Here is a 19,189-nt window from a genome sequence, read left to right as displayed (position 1 = left end):
AGTGTCCATGCAGAGGCTCTGGGAGCCACTCCTGGTATGGCCCTTTCTCCCCAGCCTGATGTCTCACTGTGGCTCCTTAGGTCAGCCAGGACCCCCTGGAAGATTTTCTTGGCATAGGCCAGGCTCCCTGCCCTGCCCCAGCCGCTCCCCGCCCTTCAGGCCAAGGTTCTGGTAAAGAGACGGTCCCTCTAGGAGCGCAGCTGTCACCTGCCCCTGGCTCGGGCACTTTCTCCCCCCCGCCGGTGGACATCCCCATAGCCTGGCACGGATTGGCTGGGCCTGGCCAGTGCTGCCCAGTGACCCCCAGACACACCGGGCTTCTCGAGGGTCTCCACATTGAATAGCAAAGAAACCCACGGCTCTCAGGGCGGCGGCCCAGGGCCAGGGCTTCCATTGCTTATAAGTGCAGGGTGGCCAGCGTGCCGCCGGAGACCACGTGCGAGCCGTGGATCTGGGCCATGCAGCCTGCAGCCGACCTCAGAGATGACGTGTGCATTGCCCCAGCGATCCCCAAGCGCCACGCTGCCTCCATTGCTGCCCGCTGCAGGAAATAGAAACCAGCCTGCCCACTTTGTGCTGCGCTTCTGGCAAGTTGGCTGCGGTCGGGCGAAGGTCGGGCTGCCCTGAATGTGTTGGCTCTGCCCATGGTGAGCAGAAGGGCTGGAATGCCAGCCCCAGCAGTGCCAGGCTTGGGGGACTTGCCGCCCGCCGCAAAGCAGAGAGTACAGCTCCCCTTGCCCCCCCGTTGTACTGTAATCCTGCAGGACATGCTTCAGATCTGTAGTCAGCAAATGGGGCGGAAACCTCCCTCAAACCTTCTCCCCCACTAGGTTTGGGTGCCTGGGTTCTCCCCAGCCAAGTTGGGCTCCAAATGATGAGCATGCTAGCACCAGTCCGGAGGGACCGGATCATCGCAGAGCTGCCTCAGGTAAGCATGGCAGTGCTCCAGGCAGGCCCTTGCCCTGGGTCCAGGGCGGGGTGATGGATACCCACGGGGGCCCAAGGGAAGAAGAGTATCAGAGCCGGGGAAGGAGCCACGCTCTCTGGGTTCTGCTGCACCCCAGTTGCACCTGTGCAGCACTAGAGCTGGGGGGATTGTTGGGGGTGTTGAGCAGATTCTCCCTGGCTTGGCCTCGGTCTGGCTGCTGTGGTGCTCCCGAGAGGCTGCTGGCATTTCCTCTGCCAGCTCCCCCTCAGCTGGGGCTGCTCTGTGGGTGGTCCCTGCCGCAGGCCATCCGTCCCCTCAGCAAGCTGAGCTAGGGAGAGTCGCAGCGTGCCCTGGTTTCTCTGTTGGGCCCCTGCGCTGGGCGTGTGTGGCTGGCCGTTCCGGTCGGGCTCCAGGGCATTCCTCCTTGGGCTGTCTTTGGGGGAGGCGTTAGCGGGCACTGCCGACTCCCTGGCTCGCTTCCCGGGAGCTGCCAGCTCACTGTCTGTGCTCCCATTTCAGTGTTTTCACAAAGAGGCTGCCCTCCATTCGCGCTCCAGCTTTCATCCCCAAGTAACCGGTGCCTGCCAGGAGCAGCGAACGGGGACAGTGGGGTAAGCCGTGCTGGGCCGTGGGGCACACAGAACCCTCACCCCGGGGAACTCCCGCCTCCCACGGGAAGGAACAGAGCCCTTTAAGGAGTGAGAGGGAGGCAGAAATGAGCTCCCAGCAGGCAGTAGCATGCTCTGGATCCTGGGGACACTGGTTCCAGGAGCTCATCACGACTGCCTTGAGCCAGCACAGGCCCGAGCCCCGTTTGGTGCCGGTGACATCCCTGCGCTGGGGGAGTTTTCTGAATGGAATGGAACCGAACCAGGCCACTTCGGCTTTTCCCAGCAGCCGGGGAGGGCTGAGCAGTGTCTCTTTAAGAGCCCTGCGTGCTGGAGCATGGCTGTGGCTTACTCACATTGCAGGAATGTGCTGGGGAGGGAGGGGAGAGGAGGTGGGGGTCCTGCCTTGGACTGAGACTCCAGAAGCACTCTCCGCTGGGCCAGATTCCCAGAGCAGCAAGGCAGAGGGAGCTCAGTGCATCCTTGCCTCCCTCTGGCTCAGCAGCAGAGGGTAACCCCAGCCCTGGCCCAGCTCAGAGCTTCATGCTGGGAGGGAGCAGGAAGGCCTGTGCCCAAGCACGTGGCAGTGAGCAGCTGGGAGGAGGGGCCCAGAGCAGAGCAGCCGCCTTGCCTGTAATTTGGACTTGCTGCTCGAGGTGTCCCGGGGTCTCAGTGGGCAACTGGGGAGATGCCGTGCAATAGCTCCCCAGCACAGTGGTCAGTGCAACCGGCACCCAGTCTGAGTCTGAGGGCTAATTGCCCTGCCAGTTCTCAAGCATTGTGGTGCTGGTTCCAACTCTGTGACAAGGGACTGCTGCCCCAGGACTCGAGTTGGAGTCTGCCTAAAGTCCCCTTGCAAAGTGCACAGCCTGCCTTGCCATGGGCAAGAGGGTCTGGAGCCTGGAAAGCCTGCCTGCAGTTCATCCAGCATTGTCTGGCCTTCCTGTTGGATGGACAGTCTGTGGGAAGCTGCTGCCAGGCCCGATGCCCAGATCTGTAAAAGCAAAGGGGCTAGGAGCAGCGGGGTGGGGTGAATTGGGGGGAAGGTGAGGTTCAGGTTTCTCAGCAGGCTGCATTTGACAAACACCTGGAGGAGGCTAATTGCCTGGACTCGTTAGCTTCCTGAGCAGATGGAGGAGCCTGCCTGGGTGTCTGAGGTTACCAGGAGACAGTTGCTCCGGCGATTACTAATTACCCCAATGGAAGCTGGCGTGCACTGGGAACCGGCAGGGAGCCCTGGGAGCACCAGCCCAGCATGATGGGGGGTGCAAGTCATTGGAGACACCAAACGGTCCCATGGGCCCTGGGGGCGGAGGATGCTGGCCTGGCCCCCAGGCAGACTAAGCTGTGGGAGCTGGCGTTGCCTGGTGCAGTGAGCCGGGGCCCGTCCTGGGTGGGGGACGGGAGCTCACAGCTGACGTGCCCGGCACTTCCCAGCAGGTTTAAAATCTCCAAGATCATCGTGGTGGGAGACCTGTCAGTGGGCAAGACCTGCTTAATCAACCGGTAGGTGGGGCTAACTGGGGGTGGGCAGGACTGCGCTGCCAGGGCCCCAGGAAAGGGCTCTCTCTGGGAGAGGGGAAGCATAATTTATTATTTCAGGGCCAGGCCCCACCGTGCAGGGCACTGCACAGACACATAGGAGATGCGGTCCCTGCTCCCTGGGGCAATGGGGAGTCACGCAGTGGCCAAGACTGTTCCAGATAACTGATCCCCAGGCTGGCCCCCCAGCCCCTGAGTTGGTGCTATGGGTTGGCCCCACTTCCCCTTTGTTCCTGGCGCTGCTTTAGGGGGTGGGTTTCGGGGAGGTTTGGCTGGGAACGTGTCGACTTGTCCAAGCTTGGCTGTGTTCCAGAGCAGGGTCAGGGTCTGGCCCCCGGGGCTCTGTGCTTGTCAGATCCGTAGAGCTCGGCCGGTTTACTGCTCGGATGGGAGATGTCTCAGGAGAATCCAGGTGAGTCAGCTGAGCAGTTTTCCCTCCGTCAGTACAGAACTAATACCCCATCGTGGGCTGCTCTGGCTCCCCGAATCCTCCCTCTGCATTTAGCTAGACACAGACTGTTCCTTCACTTCCTCTCCCGAACTGGTATCTCACTGCAGTACCCGGCTGCTGTGTCCCACCCAAGAGGGGGTTGCATTCAGTGGCGGGTCCCTGGCTGTCTGGCAGGAAGCCCCAGGGGGCCGGCCCTTTGTAGCAGGAGGGGCTGTGTATGCTGAACCCCCAGCTCCACTGACTGGGTCTCCCCCGCAGGTTCTGCAAGGACACATTCGATAAGAACTACAAGGCGACCATCGGGGTGGACTTTGAGATGGAGCGCTTTGAGGTGCTCGGCGTCCCCTTCAGCTTACAGCTGTGAGTACCGGCTCATCCCAGCCCGCTCGGCCCTCCTGCCGCAGCCACAGCTAACCCGCTGTCCCCCTCTCGCCCAGGTGGGACACGGCTGGCCAGGAGAGGTTCAAGTGCATCGCGTCCACCTACTACCGCGGAGCACAAGGTGAGGTGCCGGGTCCAGGAGCGTGCAGGGGCTTGTACCCCGGCCCTGCCGGCAACCCTACCGCAATGCGCGCGGCCCTGCCGTAACCGTCTGGCACCTGCAGGCCCAGTGCTAGCTGTCGGCCCGACGCCAAGCACAGCCTGGTGCTCTCAATACCGAGCGCACGGGGTTTGTGGGGTCCCTCTCAGCCCCCTGTTGGCCCCCCGTCCCCCCGTCTCTTACCTCCTCTCGCTCTCTTCCCAGCGATAGTGATTGTGTTCGATGTGAACGACGTGGCATCTCTAGCACACACCAGGTACGGTAACGCCGCCTCGGTGGGCGAAGGGATTCTTCTTGCAGGGAGCGGGGTGGGCTGCCGGCGGGAGGGGTGATGGCAGGATGGCAGCCAAGGGGGCCAGGGCGGAGGGGAGGGAGGATGGCAGCCGGCAGAGCCAGAGGGCAGGGTGGGGAGTGGGGTTTGTAACTGACAAATGGGGATTTCTAGAGATCGGCCTGGGGGAGGCACAGGGGGCTGGGGCCTGGGGGAGGCACAGGGGGCTGGGGCCTGGGGGAGGCACAGGGGGCTGGGGCCGGGACAGAGGGCCTGGGAATTCGAGGCATGAGGGGACCAGGCTGTAGGTCAAGGTGTGGGTGTGGGGGTTGGGTGCAGGCTCTGGGCCATGTGGGGCCTGAAGGTGGGGGACCGGGGGGAGGGCTGGGCCGGGGGGCTGCTGCCGGGCTGAGTGGGCATCTGGCTCTGTGGAAGTCTCACAGGCCAGGGCCTCGCCTGCCTCCCCGGCTAATAGCCTCTCTCGCCCTTCAGGCAGTGGCTGGCTGATGCCCTGAAGGAGAATGACCCCTCCAACGTGATCCTCTTCCTGGTGGGCTCGAAGAAGGATCTGAGCGTGAGTGTGGGTCCCAGCCCCTCCTGAGCCCAATAAGCGCTGGCCGGGAAGAGCCTGGGGCCACCCCTCTTTGCCCTGGGGGGCTCGACTCGGCAAACTCCCCAGGACAGAGCCCTGGGGTCGACCTAGGCCATGGAGCTGCCTTCCATCCCTGTCTGTCTCAGCCAGCCCCCTGGAGCCATTCCCCCAGCACCCCATGGGCCCCTGCCATGGGGCCGGTCCCAGGGCTCAGGCGGTGACCTCCCGTCTCCTCCTGCAGCCGCCCGCGCAGTACAGCCTCATCGAGAGAGATGCCATCAAGGTGGCCAAGGAGATGCATGCGGAGTACTGGGCTGTCTCCTCGCTCACCGGTGAGTGCCCGGGCCCTGGCGCCCATGGGGCAGGCTGTGATGGGCAGGGGTCAGAGGGGAGAGGTGCCCCCAGCTGCTGCCTCTCGGCCCCTAGAGTGGAGGCCCGGTGCCCCCGAGGCTGAAGCATAGCCCAGGACTCCCACCTGGCAGCACTGTTGAGGGGTCTGATCCCCCATCCCCCGGCCCCCCAGCTGTGCATTCCTGCCCCCCAGGCCCCCCTCAGCACACTTGTACCTGTGCCAGCCTCAGACACCGATCGCCCTCTGCCCCGCCGTGGGCATCTCCCCGGCGTGGCTCACTGCTGGCTGGCTGTGCCCACGCAGCTGCTCGCGGCCGGTGTGCCCCAGGGTACGGTCCCAGCGCTGGCCCGCCCTTGGGGCTGGGAGCCAGGGACGGAGGGTCACTGTCTGCTCTCCGGGCAGGGGAGAACGTGAGGGAGTTTTTCTTCCGCGTGGCCTCGCTGACCTTCGAGAGCAGCGTGCTGGCCGAGCTGGAGAAGAGCAGCGCCAGGAAGATCGGGGATGTCGTGCGTGAGTACCCTCCTCACGGCTGCCAGGATCCAAGCCAGCGCCACCCCTCTACTGTGATCTGATGCCCGGGGGCATCTAGCACTGGGCTGGCTCCGCTGGGTAACCACAGAGCTGGGGAGGGGCAGGGCTCCTCCACCACGCCCCGCAACCCGCCTGGCACTGCTCTAGGGGGACCCTCTGGCTCTGGGGGAGAGAGTGGAGCCCTGGCCTCTCTGCTGAGCTGCAGCAAGGGCCAGTGGATCCTCCCCTAGGCCTGAGCAGAGAGCCGCAGCCAGCTTCCCACGGGAGCTCCGAGTGGGCGGCTGGGAACTGCTTGGTGGCACTCCCGACCCTGGCAGGCTTGGAGCTGGCAGCCCATGCAAAGGGCTCCGTGGGCACTGGAGGGGGCTGGGGCAGGGGCGCTCACTGTAGTTCCCGGGATCCCACGCGTGCTGCTTTCCTAGGGATTCGCAGCGCTGACGGCGACCTGTACCTGACGGCGCAGAGGAGGAAATCCAAGTGTTGCCGCTGACGGGGGACGCCAGCCCCGCCCCGCTCTTTGCACGGAACTCTCTTCGCTACCAAAGAGCTGCCGGCAGATCCCGGGCGGGGGCCTGCGGGGGCTGGGGCTGGCTCAGTGGCGATCCCTCCCCCGGCTCAGCTCCTGCCCCCACCTCTCACCTTGCTCAACCAGAACTAGTCCTTCCCTCTGTGCCTGGTGCAGGGGCAGCCTGGAGCGGGGCTGGGCAGCTGGGGACCACGGCCTGGCTCCAGCTCCGGCTCCTGGGGCTGGGATGAGGCGTTTGACCGCTCCTTGCCCTGACCCACCCCGGGGGTGATGGAGGCAGCTGAGCATTTCTCTGTTCTGTGCCCTGCAGGGCCCCCTCCCAGCTGGGACAGGAATCCCCCCTCCCTTCCTTGTGGGCTATGGCAGAGCGTGGTCTCTGCGTGCCCCTGCCCTGGCCCCAGGGCTGGTGCTGGCTGGGCAGGGCACTGCCCTGGTTTTGCCCCTGTGGGGTTAATGCTGCCAGGAGCCTGCGGGGCTGACTCCGGCCAGCCTTGGAGCCAGGCAGCGCCCTGCCCACCCACTGCAACAAGAGCCGGGAAGCAGATGGAGCAGCAGCCTGGGACTTGCCCCACTTCCGCCCCCAGAGACCCTGCTGCCTGCAGGGAAAGGGAAGAGACTGCACAAGCTCCTTAACTATGCAAATCAGTGTGTAATTAGCAAGGGGGGAGGTCTCCTGGCGCTGATGCTATGTAATAAACCTTGATTTCTATGCTTTTTTTAAAAAAAAGAAAATACCCAGTGATGGCGGGGGGACCAGTGCTGGCCAGATTTCCTCTGGGAGCGAGGGGCTGAAGTGTTCTGTGATGCCTCGGCAGGGTGGGAGCCGCTCAGGGAGGGCCTGTGAGTCTTGCCCGGTCTGAGGGGCATTAGAACAAGGAGGAAGCAGCTCGGGCCTGCAGCCCCCGCCCCCTCTGCACACTGACCGCACAGCCAGAGGGAGGAGCAGCATGCTGGATTTCAGACAGACGCTGGGGGGCACCGCCAGCAGGGAGCTGGGCCATGCCCAGACAAAGATTTCCTTCTGCTCTCCGGGAGTAACAAACTTCAGGGAGGCCACCCAGGGCTCCCCAGCTCATGCTCCCAGCAGCTGCTGGGTGGGGGTGTTGGCAGAGGTGCGCCAGCGGCCAGGCAGATCAAGCGGGTTACAGTGGGGCAGATTTGATACACAGCAGCAAGGGGTGAGATTGCTCCCCAGAGGCAGGGGTGCAGCTGGTGTCTGAACACTGTCCTTGCCCACGTGATGCAGCTATGCTGGAGGGTGCAGTAGGGCATCTGTGATTAGTAAGGGTTACATTAGTTAATTGGATTAGACTGGGGTGGGGGAGGGGAAGCTGCTCTTCTGGGAACTGTGACCCCTCCCTTCCGGCCTCTGGGAGCAGGGACAACCCCCCAGCCATGGAGCAGGTGGCCCCGGGCACCTTGGTGCAAGGCTCGGCTGCAGAGCAGGAGATTCCATTAATTATGCCTGGCCGGGTGTGGCCCCAAAGGCCTGGAAGGACTCCAGCTGGTGCCTGTTGAACTGGGGCATCAGGTGCTGGGGGACGCACTGCGAACACTTGTAATGCTCCTGGATCCACTTGCCACCATCACTGTCCTCGATGCAGATGGCAGCGATGCCTGCACGACATGGAGCAGAGCGGGGGCGTTACAGCGGGGGCCCGGAGAACAAGAGACCACCGATCTCAGAGCTGGCTGAGTGGGGCAGTGCCCTAGGGAGGGGCCATGGCGGGAAGGCTGCATCGCTGCCTGCAGAGCGGCATCCACGCTCCCCGTGCCAGTCACTGTGGGGGGTGCCACCCTCTGCTGGGCACTGTCAAGGACGGGCAGCAGCCCACACAGGGCAAGAACTAACCAGCGCCGTCAAGGACGCCCGCATCTGCCCTTGCCCCAGGGGACAGCCCAGGCCCAACACTGCATGGGTGACCAGGTGCGTTCTGGGGGAGTTCACCTTGCTCAGGAACCTCTGGCTGGGGACAGGCCTGATCCTGTCTGGCAAATCCTACTGTCTCCTGCCCTGTCAGGCCTGCGGACATGCCTGTCCATTTCCCATAATTTGGAGCACTTAAATGGAGCTGCTCCTTCCCTTGGAGCAGGAGCATCCTAGGGTCATCAACCTGGAGCACCCCCTGGTGGCCTGCTGTAGTTCTGCTAGTCCATTTCTGCCTCAGTTTCCCCTGGTGGGTTTCAGTAAGTCTAATGAGGCTTCTATATATTGAACAGCACCCCTTCAGGGGTGTGGTTATTTAACCTTCAGGTGGAACAATGTGCAACTAGGCCTCCCTCAGGGCCTCCAGTTGGGGTGGGGGGGAAGGGGAAAAGAGATTTAAAACATTTCAGTCAAACGTTCTGCAGTTTGGGTCGGAAACTTTTCAAGGAAAGTTTTGGTTCAGGAAAAACCTGAGAATCTTTCAACATTTCCCACGCCCAGCGATCGCTGTGTCCAGGTGGCTCCGTTTCCTGCTCCGCCAGACTCCAGGCTGGAGCGAGGCCAAAGCTCTGGGCCAGCCACACAGAGGAGATCGCAGCCCTTTGGCCAGCCCCCTGCCCCCTGCCTCATGCTGCCCCCTACCTGCAATCACTCCCCCTTGTTGCTCCACCAGCTGGATGGCAGCACGCATGGTTCCCCCCGTTTCAATCCACTGATCCACCAGTAAGACACGCAGACCTGGGGTACAAGGACGCGGTTAGGTGGGCTTCTGCCCACAGTCTGAGGCTGTTACCACCCACCAGTCCTTCCTGGCACTGCAGCCCGGCAGGCAGGCTAGGGCTGGGGCAGAGCCGTCAGACAGGCAGGCTGTGGCCCAGGGGCACGTGGGATGCCAGGGAGGTGTTCTGCTGCTCCCTGGGAGCTCTGCCACGGAGCTGGGCACCTGGAGCAGGTGAGGCGTAGCTGAGGTGCTGGGCCCATGGTTAGGTGAGTTGGAGGGGAGGGGAGGGGAGGGGAGGGCCCTTCCCACAGGGCAGAAGATGGGTCGCAGCGCCCCGAGGGCAGTAAGCCAAGCGCAAGAGCCCAGGGGCTGCTGGCCATGCCTGCCGCAGCTCTCACCTGGCTGGATGGTGTCCATCCTCATCTCCAGCAGCTTCTGGCGGGCAGTGTAGTCGGTGTAGGGCTGCGTGCAGGTCTCCACACAGAGGTGCCCGGCTTTGCGGATGGCCAGGAAGCCTTTCTGCAGGGTGTTGGCTATGGCAGCGCCTGGCAGGAGGGCAAGCAGAGGAGTGAGCAGGCACCAGTGCCCTGGAGAGGCAGAGCCCAGGGGTTGCAATTTAGCTTGTAAGCAGCTAGCACAGGGAAAAGACTGCCCCGAGCGCCCCAGCAAGGAGAGGGCAGGCCAGAGCCCAGGTTAACCCTTTGTTCACTGGAGGTCAGGTGGTGCCCTCACCCCAGCACACACTCCCATCCCTAGCCCCGAGGGAGGAGACACCCGGGAGCGGACAAGGGCTTACCCAAGATGAAGCCCATGGCGTCGATTCCAGCGACCAGGTCGATGGGGTCTTCGCAGAAGGGCTGGAGCAGGTCTGCAATGCAGTCCTGCAGGCCCTGGGGAGACGGCAGAGCTGCTGAGGGTGCTGCGGGCTGGTGAGTGCTGCCACCCGCCTGCCCAGTCTGGAGCAGAGATGCCTGCGCTCACTGGCTGGTGCTCACTTCATCTCCAGGTGGCTGGGCATGTACCCAGGCCCTCCGAAGGGAGCCCGCTGGCCCCTGCAGTGGCACTGGAGGCCTTCAGGCAGGATGTGCTGGAGCCGCAGGGCCAGGAGAGCTAGGCAGCCAGGCGCCTGGCTCCACGCTTCCCCTCCTGCTCCGCTCCATGGGAGCCAGTCTGCCAGGCAGTTCCCAGGTACTGGCTGTGTCCCCCTGACCGGGCTCAGAGCCAGCAGGTGCCCGGCCAGCGACGCCCCTGGGAGCAGGGTCAGCAAGGCAGAGCCCTTGGCTTCTTTCTGTGCCCAGGTGGCCGAGGCTGCCCTTGTGTCCCAGGTCTGCATGCCCAGGGCTCGGGGCCCATCCTCCCCCTCACTAACCCACCAGCCCAGCATTATGGGACTCCTGGCAGAGGCTGGTGCCATAGCAGGCCCTGCTCACTCGTCTGGCCAGCTGTGCCCATCACCACGGGGTTGGGGCACAGCTAGCTAGGGCGGGTGACCCTCCTGGCAGATCCCTTTAACCCTTTCCCCCCTGCTACACACGAATGGACACCCCTGGGCCCAGCAACCCGTAGCTAGACTGCCCGCCACGTGCAGCCCCCTTACTGGGGCGGGGGGCGTACCTGCCAGTGACAATACAGCCTGGAGGGGTCGAGCCAAGGATAACTGGGGCCCTTGACATTCGGGGCTATGAGTGCTAAATACCATCCCGTCTCTCGGCTGGTGGGAACACGCCACAGGTCCATGAGCACAGGGCAGCGCAGGGCACGGCTGGAACCCGCTGCATGGGAAGAAGAGTCAGCCCTAAATGCGCTGGGACGGCTGGCACAGCGCCCGCAGGAGGGATGCTCAGTGGGCACCTTACCCACCTCCTGCCCCCCAGCACAGCCGCGCATCACGTGAGCAGAGAGCAGCTCTGCTCCTCCTGGCCCCCTGCCGCAGGAGCCCACCCCGACCCCCTGGGGCAAGGCCTGCGGTTCACAGGCATCCCAGGAACCACAAAGCAGCCAGTGGCCCCCAGGAAAGGAGCCAGGAGGAGCTGAGTCAGGGCCGAGCTGGCTTCTCATGGGAAGCACCTGCCAGGCCCTCACTTCTGGAGCAGAGTCCAGCCGCTCAACTGCTTTATTTACCAGCAGGGCTGCTCTCTCAGCCGCTCGAAACGAGCAAAGACTGGACAACACGGCGTCCTGGGGCCTGAGTCCTAGGTGCTGTAGGTGGGCTCAGTGCTCCAGTGTCTGAAATAAACAAGCCCATGGTCAGGGGCTACCCTCCAAAAACAACCCAACACCAACCAGTGCCTGTCAAAAACCCTCCAAAAACAACCCAACACCAACCAGTGCCCATCAACAACTGTCACAGAGCCCCCCAGCGATGCTCTGGAACTGCTCCCTACGAAGCCAGGCAGGACTCTGGGGAAGTCTCCTTTCTGGGAGCAGCCTGTCTGCAGGACACACAGCTCACCCAGCTTCCACCTTCCTGGGCCTGACCTCGGAGCATTCAGCATCGCCTGCCCCACCGTGCGCTTCCCACAGCGAGTCCGCCCAGGCAGGCTCCTGGGGAAGCCAGAGGGTCCTGCCCCTCAACTCCGCAGTCAAACGGGACTCTCAGCCAGCCAGTAAAACAGAGGTTCATTAGACAACAGGAACATGATCTAAAACAGAGCTTGTAGGTGCAGAGAACAGGACCCCTCAGCTGGGTCCATTTTGGGGGGCAGTGAGCTGGACAACCACGTCTGCACTTCACTCCAGGTCCCCAGCCAGCCCCAGACTGCAACTCCCTCCAGCCCCTCCTCTCGGCTTTGTTCCTTTCCCAGGCCAGGAGGTCACCAGATTCCTTTGTTCTCCAACCCTTTAGCTCTCACCTTGCAGGGGGGAAGGGCCCAGGCCATCAGTTGCCAGGAAACAGGGTGTCAGGGCCATTCTCTGTGTCCAGACCCCTGCACACACCTGCCCTCTAGGGCTCTGCAAAGATCATACACCCTTATCCCATCACCTAGATACTTAAGAACTGCATAGGGGAAACTGAGGCACCCCCACAATATTCAGAGGAAACATGAAGAAGAGTCCCACTTCGTCACAACAATCCTCCAAAAACAACCCAACACCAACCAGTGCCTGTAAACAACCCTCGAAAAACAACCCAACACCAAACAGTGCTCGTAAACAACCCTTCAAAAACAAACCTGCATGCTGCAGCGCACACAAAGTTCAACAAGGCAACAGCTTTCATTGTCAAGTTTCCTAGTGGTTAGTACAAGCGAGGCGGAGTAAGGCTGGGAGGGGCCTGGCCTCCCAGTAAACCCCCCAGCCCCTTGGCATCCATGCAGCGCTGCCGAGTCCCTGGAGACCAGTCGGGATTCTGTTGTGCCCGTTGGTCCATGGGCCCCGGCTGAGCCGGCCCGTAGCTCCTTCAGCCTGAGCCCCGGTGCGTTTCACACACCTTTCTGGCCCGTACCCCTCGCTTTCCGTTTGCTGCTGCAGCTCATTCCCACTAACGCGCCCCAAGCAGGAGCCATTTAAATGCCCCCTGAGCGGGGGCCACGCTGGCTCAGTACCTGCAGGAGGGTCTCTGCTGTGGAGCCCTTGTCCCAGTGCTTCAGAGCCCGGGGGGGCGGGCAGCAGGCAGGCCTCACCCACGTCCCTGCAGAGCCAAAGTGCAACTGGACACGGACGAAGCTCCCGTCACAAACAACAACAGCTGGGGAAAGCTCGGGCCGGGGCCGAGGGCGGGTGAGCTCAGAGAGAGTTGCTCACCATTCAGTCTCTGGGCAAGCCCCTGAGGACACGGCCTGGGGGGAGGAAGGGGACGCCAAAGGGAGGGAGAGCCAGGGGACACACGAGCCTTTGGAGCCTCAATGGGAGAACGCTGCGGGAGTGGCCCAGGTGCCCAGGGCAAGCCCAGCATCCCCGGGGCCTGAGACCTGTTCGCACAGGGCCTGTCCGTCCTGCAGTCAGGCAGAGCAACTGCTGCACATCGCCAGACCCCAGCGAGTGTCAAAGCGAGCCGGGTGACCACAGCAGGGCGGCTACGTCAGGCAGCCCAGGCAACGCAGGGGCTCGCCCCAGGGGTAGCGCCCGGGCTCCCGGGTGGGTGAGGCCAGCCCATACGCCCCTGTGCTGCACTGGCTCCCTGCTGCTGTCCCGCAGGCAGATCTGTTCCCGCGCAGTGTGTCTGCACGTGGGGCAATCCCAGCTCCTGACTGCGGTGAGACAGACCCTGCGTCGCCTGGAGTCCAGCAGCTGCGGGGACCGCGACTGCCCGACTGCAAAGGCAGCTGGTTTCCTGCTACCCCTGCTCAGGCCTGAGCGGTCTACTCACCGGGCCCTCCGGCAGCTCCGCGATGCTGCACAAGGCTGCTCCTCTGCTGGGGCAGCATTTGCACAGGAGCCCACTGCGAGTCAGGGAGGAGATCTTCCCCCAGGCTGTCCCCACGCCTCCCGCACCTGCATGCTGGAGCAGGCCCTGGGGACTCACAGCAGAGGGAGCAGGGAGCCTCCCTAGTGACCCTGCAGGGTGGAGAGCTCCCCAGAGCCCTGGTATTGCAGGGGATCCCAGCAAAGCTCCTTATCAGCATCCTGACCACTCCCTCCCCCAGCAATACTGAGCCACGGAGCCCCCTGCCAGCACTGCTTGGGCCAAGGCCTGAGAGCCAGGGCAATGAAATAGCCCCTGGGTGTCTCTCATGCCAGGCCCCAGGGTGGAGCCCAGACCAGGAGCCTTGGAAGCACGGGGTGGAACCAAGCCAAGACAGCACTGAGGAGGAGTATCTGGGGCCCACGGCCGGCTCCTGGGTGACCTTTTGCCCAGCACAGTCCTGCCCCGGTTGGGGAGCAGCCTCCTCGTGCTGGGCCGCCCGGTTCCACACCCTCCATTGGCACTGCCCTCTGGGCTACGTGCCCACCATCTGACCCCTCCTGGGGCCTTCGCTTTGCCCCAGCAGTGATCCCCGCGCCTGGCCAGGTCTCCTGGCCCTGTGGAAGGGGCAGGGGGCCACACTGCTGCTTTCTTGTTTTGCTGGGCCCACGTTTGCACAAGAAGAACCTTGTCCCAAGTGCTAATTCATTCTCCAGAGACCCCGTCCCTCGTGCACGTCGTCGCCGCTCGCTCGCTCGGGGGCCGGGGGCCTGGCAGCATAAGGCACCATCGGCCCAGGCCCTCCCCCCCACCTCTCTCCCCGGGGCGGGGGAAGCAGCAGGTATCAGGCAGGGACTCCCTGGGTCAGCAGAAGGCATGGCCTGTCGCTCACGCCCGCTGGGCGCTCTCCCCCCGTGCCCCCTGCAGGGCTGGCTCATCCGCCGGCTGGTGCCTTCTCCTGCAGTTTCACTGGAACAAATGTGGAGAGAACCCCATCGCCCTATGGGGCAGGCCTGGGCGTCAGCTGGGGGCACAGAGTGCAGGGTCCCTCTCCCCTGCCCTGTCTGGTGGGGAGCAGGTGCCTGCATTGGCAGGGCTCTGCCACCTGAGCGGCAGGGTTTGTGCGACAGTCAGTCCCCCCCACCCTTTACAGGGACCCCCATCGAGCGGTGACCCGGGCATGGAGCCCCTGGGCAGAGACTAGAGCGGGGTCCCTTATAGCCACACAGGGCTCGCAGGCCCCGTGCCCCCTCTGCGGCCACCAGGGGGAGCAGTGGGTAAGCAGGTGGAGACGGGTCTCACGCGACTGGGGATGCCAGTGTTCAGCTGGCACCTGGTGCCCGGAAAGCCCAGCATCCTCTCTGCTGCTGCACTGGGGCTGGTGTCCGGGTCGCGGTCCGGGCTGGGGCTCGGGGAGATGGGCAGGGAGCACGCCCAGAGCTGAGCCCAGAGGCAGGTGATGTTCAAAACCAGAGAGCAAAGGGGAAATGAGTTATCCACTCAGCTTCCTGGCATCAAACTGGCCGGTTACAGGCTGCACCCAAGTCAGGCCCTGCCCTCTTCCCCCCACCATGGCAGCCGAGACATCTGGCCCCACCCCAGCCTGCATCACAGACATGGCCTTGTGGGCACAGCCCTGCCCCAGCAGTATGGGGTGCTGTCCAAGTGGGGGATTTCCTTGTTTTTTCCTTGTTTTTCCAATGGGTTGCATGCAGGGGGCGGGGGGGAGGGATTCAGTTTCCCTGGGTGTTCCTGGTTTAACGAGGGGATGGGAGAGGGAGTTTGTTGGTACAAAGGACCAGGGACGGAACATGGGACCCCAGCCACTGGCCTGGAGAATGGAGACCCCAGCGACAGGTGACCTGGCGATCCAGAGGCCCAGCTCAGGAGTCGCAGCCAGATCTGGCCAGTGGGAGGACAATGGGCTGCAAAGGGAGGACCCTGGTGACCTGACCAGCTGGTTCCAGCCAGAGGGGGCCAGAGGACAGGAGAGGGGGGCCAGGCGACCCTGTTTACCTGCAGAGAAGACAATGGACAGGGGGGCCAGAGCACAGAAGAGAGGAGAGGGGGGGCCAGGCGACCCTGTTTACCTGCAGAGAAGACAATGGACAGGGGGGCCAGAGCACAGAAGAGAGGAGAGGGGGGGCCAGGCGACCCTGTTTACCTGCAGAGAAGACAATGGACAGGGGGGGCCAGAGCACAGAAGAGAGGAGAGGGGGGGCCAGGCGACCCTGTTTACCTGCAGAGAAGACAATGGACAGGGGGGCCAGAGCACAGAAGAGAGGAGAGGGGGGGCCAGGCGACCCTGTTTACCTGCAGAGAAGACAATGGACAGGGGGGCCAGAGCACAGAAGAGAGGAGAGGGGGGGCCAGGCGACCCTGTTTACCTGCAGAGAAGACAATGGACAGAGGCGGGGCTTGGAGCCGGTGCTATCAGATGCCCAGCTGGGAAGCAGGGGGGCTCTGGGCTGGAGGGAGGGAGCAGGCAGAGGCCACCTGGATGCAGGGGAGACTTGGATATGCTGTGCTGGGGGAGGCCAGGCCTGAGGCCCGGAGAGTTTCCAGTGATGTGTTCAACGCTCAATAAACCCTCCTGTTTTACGCTGACTGAGAGTCGCTCTGGTCTAGAGAACAGGGTTGAATCACCCCCTTCGGGGGGTGGGGAGTGGAGGCCCCGGGGGGCCAGAGTGAGTGGACTCCCTGAGGGGGCCCATGGTGAGAGACAGGTGTGCTAAGGCTCAGAGAGGTGCGGCTCCAGGAGACCTGAGCGGATGTACAAAGTCAGGCCACTTGCTGGCTGGATGGAAGCGACTGCCCCTGTCCCCGCCCAGTGCTCTGGGCCCTGGCCTGGCCCTGCACCCCCAGCAGCAGCTGGGCGGGGGTGACCGGATACCTACACACGTGGGGAACCCTGCTGCTCCAGGGGGGAGTTTGTAATGTGAAAACAGGCTGAACATGGCTGAGAAGGTAAAACCCAGCTGGTACCAGGCTGTGCGTGCCAGGGCTCCATGACCCCAGGGGTGACTGAACAAACGTGTGCTCAGCTGCGTGCGGACATGCCCATCGCTTCACGCTGCCCCACGGACGCGCTCGGCGGCAGAGCGCCCAGCCTGGGGTCCTATCGGACAGCCAACGGGGCTGGTGCTGGGGCCTGCCAAGTGCCAAGGGGGCTCCCACATGGCTCATGAGATGAGTGGTTGGCGATGATAGAGACGGAAGGAAGAGGGAGCTGAGGGCCCAAAAACTCATTGCACTGGTCACCGAACCTGCATTCATACCTATGTCCTCACAGATAAAGGCTAGTGCCCCCCCCCATGAGCCTCCCCTCTGGGTCTCAGCCCCACCTGCTCCCTATGACCCTCCCCACTGAGTCTCATTCCCTCTTCCCCCACGACCTTCCCACTGAGTCTCAGCCCCCCCCGCCCCCCCCATGACCCTCCTCTCTGGGTCTCGGCCCCATCTGCCCCAGCCTCTCCCGGGGACGCGCTGGGGCCTGGGTGAAGGACAGAGCACGGCTGCGTTGTGCTGGGGAAAGGCCAAGGGGTTCCTGGCCGACTGGTGGCTGAGACCTTTGTCCGCGCTTTTGGCTCCCAGGTCCCTGCACATTCCACAAGGGCTTTGGTGGGGCCGGGAGAGGTGGTGATGCTGCGGTGCCAGGAGGAGCCTGGGACGGGAGCTGATTGGCAAGGGGGCCGAGCCGCCCTCAGACCAGCCAGGGTTCGGGTGGAGCTGGCTGCACTCCCATGGGCTGGCCCAGCGGGGCCGGGGAGGTCAGTGGCCGGGCCCTGGGGGTCAGGCAGGCTAGTTGCCAGAGTGCCCCACAGAGGCCAGTGCGAACACTGCAATGTCTGTCATGCGTCCATGGGGCTGGGGTCTGGGCCCTTGTCCTCCCAGCCCCCCACCTGTTTGCAGCCCCATTGCCTAGGGCAGTGTCGGGAAGGGCTGAGGTCAGAGATGCTCCCTAATCCTGCTGGTCCCGGAGCCCTGGAGCAGCAGGCTGGGGGTGGGCAGGGCTGGAGTCCCACAGGGTTGGCTCTTCACTCCTGGGTAGGAAAAGCGTGTAGCCCCCCGCTTCCAACCAGCCTCCTCTCCCCTTCCCTTGCCACTACCCCACAATGCACAGCCCAGCCCACCTCGCAGAACTGGGCCGGAGAGAGGGAACTCAGAACATTCTCTTTTAATAGCTCCCCCTCTGAACCCACCAGTCCCTCGGCACCCACCAGGCACATGTCGCTAGGAAGGTGGGCCAAGCACCAGGGCCTCGGCAGGGCCCCTGGCAAAGCTGGGATCCCCAGGAGCTGCGCTGGGGCCTGCGTCTGACTCACAGTCCTCATCAGGGCGCTCGACGATGGGCTCATGGGGTGGGACCTGGTGAGGGAAGAGTTAAAGGAATGTAACCACTAATGGAGCAGGGCACAAACAATGCCCAGAACATGGGGCAGGGAGCGCATGGCTTGGGCACCACCCCCATGCACTGCAGGACCCCCCCATACCGGGGGGCACATGGTGCGGGCACTGTCCCCATGCACTGCAGGACCCCCCCCATACCGGGGGGCACATGGTGCGGGCACTGTCCCCATGCACTGCAGGACCCCCCATACCGGGGGGCACATGGTGCGGGCACTGTCCCCATGCACTGCAGGACCCCCCATACCGGGGGGCACATGGTGCGGGCACTGTCCCCATGCACTGCAAGACCCCCCCATGCTGGGGGGTGCACGGCTTGGGTACTGTCCCCACGCACTGCAGGACCCCTCTCCCTCAGGCATGGGCGAACCCCCAGGGAACTCTGGGAAGAGACCAGCACAAGTACACCCCACAGTGCACTGCAAAGCACCCCCCATGCTAAGAAGTATGAGCTGCAGTATCCGCCCCCACCCCACCTGGACCTGCAGCCTGGGCACACGTTGTCCCCCAGGGAGGAATGCCACAGGCAAGGACTTAGCAACGGCTTGGTGGCAGATTTCTCCCTCCCCAGGAGAGCAGAGGCCTGGTCCCCCTGCCTGTGCCTTGGATGGCATCACCCCTGTGCAGAGCAAGGGCCAAGCAGGTGTGAATGCCACCCCCATGGGCGTGGCAGAGAGTTCTGATTGGGTGGCACGTCCCTCTCCCCACCCCCCCCGGCCCGCAAATGTTCTGTCCTGGGGTGCGGCCCAGTGAGGCTCCCCCTCCCTCCCGATAGGGTGGGGGGACTGCAGGGTTTTCCCTGGCTTACAGAGCCTTGGGCGGGTGGGTCTCGCCAGCCCATGCCCCCAGTGACACCTGCCGTTTGCTGTCTCTGCTGCCTGCTGCCCTGCCCAGCCTGTGAGGGAAGCGGAGTCCCAAGGGCCAGGTTCCCCACAGCCGCGTCTCAGGGAGAGCAAGCCCCTTGGGGACTTACCAGCGAGGATCTCCTCCTCGGCCGGGAGGGACAGTCCCTGATCAGCCGCAGCTCCTGCTCCCGACTGTGCAGCTGGAAGCTGCTTGAACATCTCGGCTTCTGGCTCACGGGGCTCCCCATAAGCCCCGCAGTCTTCAGTACTGTGTGCATGGATTGTGCCTGGAGAGCCAATGCCAGGGGAATAGGTTCCCAGCTGCCCAGATCCTCGTCCAGCCAGCAACCCCTGAGAGTGCACGTCCCTGGATCCGGGCTGCGAGGCAAGCGCTGGGGCCGAGTGCTCCAGAGGGGGACTGGCCCTGGCCCTGGCCCTGGCCCATGTGCCCTGGAATGAGCCAGGGCCGAGGTTCCATTCCACCAGGTCACAGAGCCGCTGAGAATGGCCAGAGAGCGCCATGGAAATGCACAAGCCACCGGCGTGCTTGGGGCAGGGGCTGGGTGGGCCGGCTGCAGGGCACATCGCCTGTTGCTGGGCTT

General features: G+C 63.7%; 2 protein-coding genes across 2 annotated transcripts; one reads left to right on the top strand and one right to left on the bottom strand.

Moving 5' to 3' along the window:
- Positions 1 to 874: 874 nt before the first annotated feature.
- Positions 875 to 6,306, top strand: RAB34 (RAB34, member RAS oncogene family). The gene is made up of 10 exons (XM_077836620.1): positions 875 to 928; positions 1,448 to 1,539; positions 2,977 to 3,042; positions 3,788 to 3,889; positions 3,967 to 4,031; positions 4,275 to 4,326; positions 4,834 to 4,915; positions 5,175 to 5,265; positions 5,688 to 5,795; positions 6,239 to 6,306. Exons 1-10 carry the CDS (start codon positions 875 to 877, stop codon positions 6,304 to 6,306), a joined length of 780 nt encoding a protein of 259 aa, XP_077692746.1.
- A 1,495-nt stretch (positions 6,307 to 7,801) lies between these two features.
- On the bottom strand, positions 7,802 to 18,806 carry LOC144276662 (adenine phosphoribosyltransferase-like). The gene is made up of 7 exons (XM_077836921.1): positions 18,716 to 18,806; positions 15,500 to 15,574; positions 10,605 to 10,762; positions 9,787 to 9,880; positions 9,389 to 9,535; positions 8,912 to 9,007; positions 7,802 to 7,959 (listed from the first exon to the last, which is right to left on the bottom strand). Exons 1-7 carry the CDS (start codon positions 18,804 to 18,806, stop codon positions 7,802 to 7,804), a joined length of 819 nt encoding a protein of 272 aa, XP_077693047.1.
- Positions 18,807 to 19,189: the final 383 nt, after the last annotated feature.

This window comes from Eretmochelys imbricata, chromosome 17 (assembly GCF_965152235.1).
Source record: "Eretmochelys imbricata isolate rEreImb1 chromosome 17, rEreImb1.hap1, whole genome shotgun sequence".
NCBI classification, from domain to species: Eukaryota; Metazoa; Chordata; order Testudines; family Cheloniidae; genus Eretmochelys; species Eretmochelys imbricata.
Note: the sequence above shows the minus strand (reverse complement) of the source record. Positions and strands in the feature narration are given on the sequence as shown.

Excerpts from the sequence above, each read along its gene's own strand:
- RAB34 (XM_077836620.1), top strand. The coding sequence starts at position 875 with ATGAGCATGCTAGCACCAGTCCGGAGGGACCGGATCATCGCAGAGCTG. Across the intron at positions 5,266-5,687 it reads GGCTGTCTCCTCGCTCACCG|GGGAGAACGTGAGGGAGTTT; the intron begins GTGAGTGCCCGG and ends CTCTCCGGGCAG. Across the intron at positions 5,796-6,238 it reads GAAGATCGGGGATGTCGTGC|GGATTCGCAGCGCTGACGGC; the intron begins GTGAGTACCCTC and ends CTGCTTTCCTAG.
- LOC144276662 (XM_077836921.1), bottom strand. The coding sequence starts at position 18,806 with ATGTTCAAGCAGCTTCCAGCTGCACAGTCGGGAGCAGGAGCTGCGGCT. Across the intron at positions 15,575-18,715 it reads CGAGGAGGAGATCCTCGCTG|GTAAACAGGGTCGCCTGGCC; the intron begins GTAAGTCCCCAA and ends TCTTCTCTGCAG. Across the intron at positions 10,763-15,499 it reads GTCCATTGTCTTCTCTGCAG|CGGGTTCCAGCCGTGCCCTG; the intron begins GTAAACAGGGTC and ends CTTCCCATGCAG.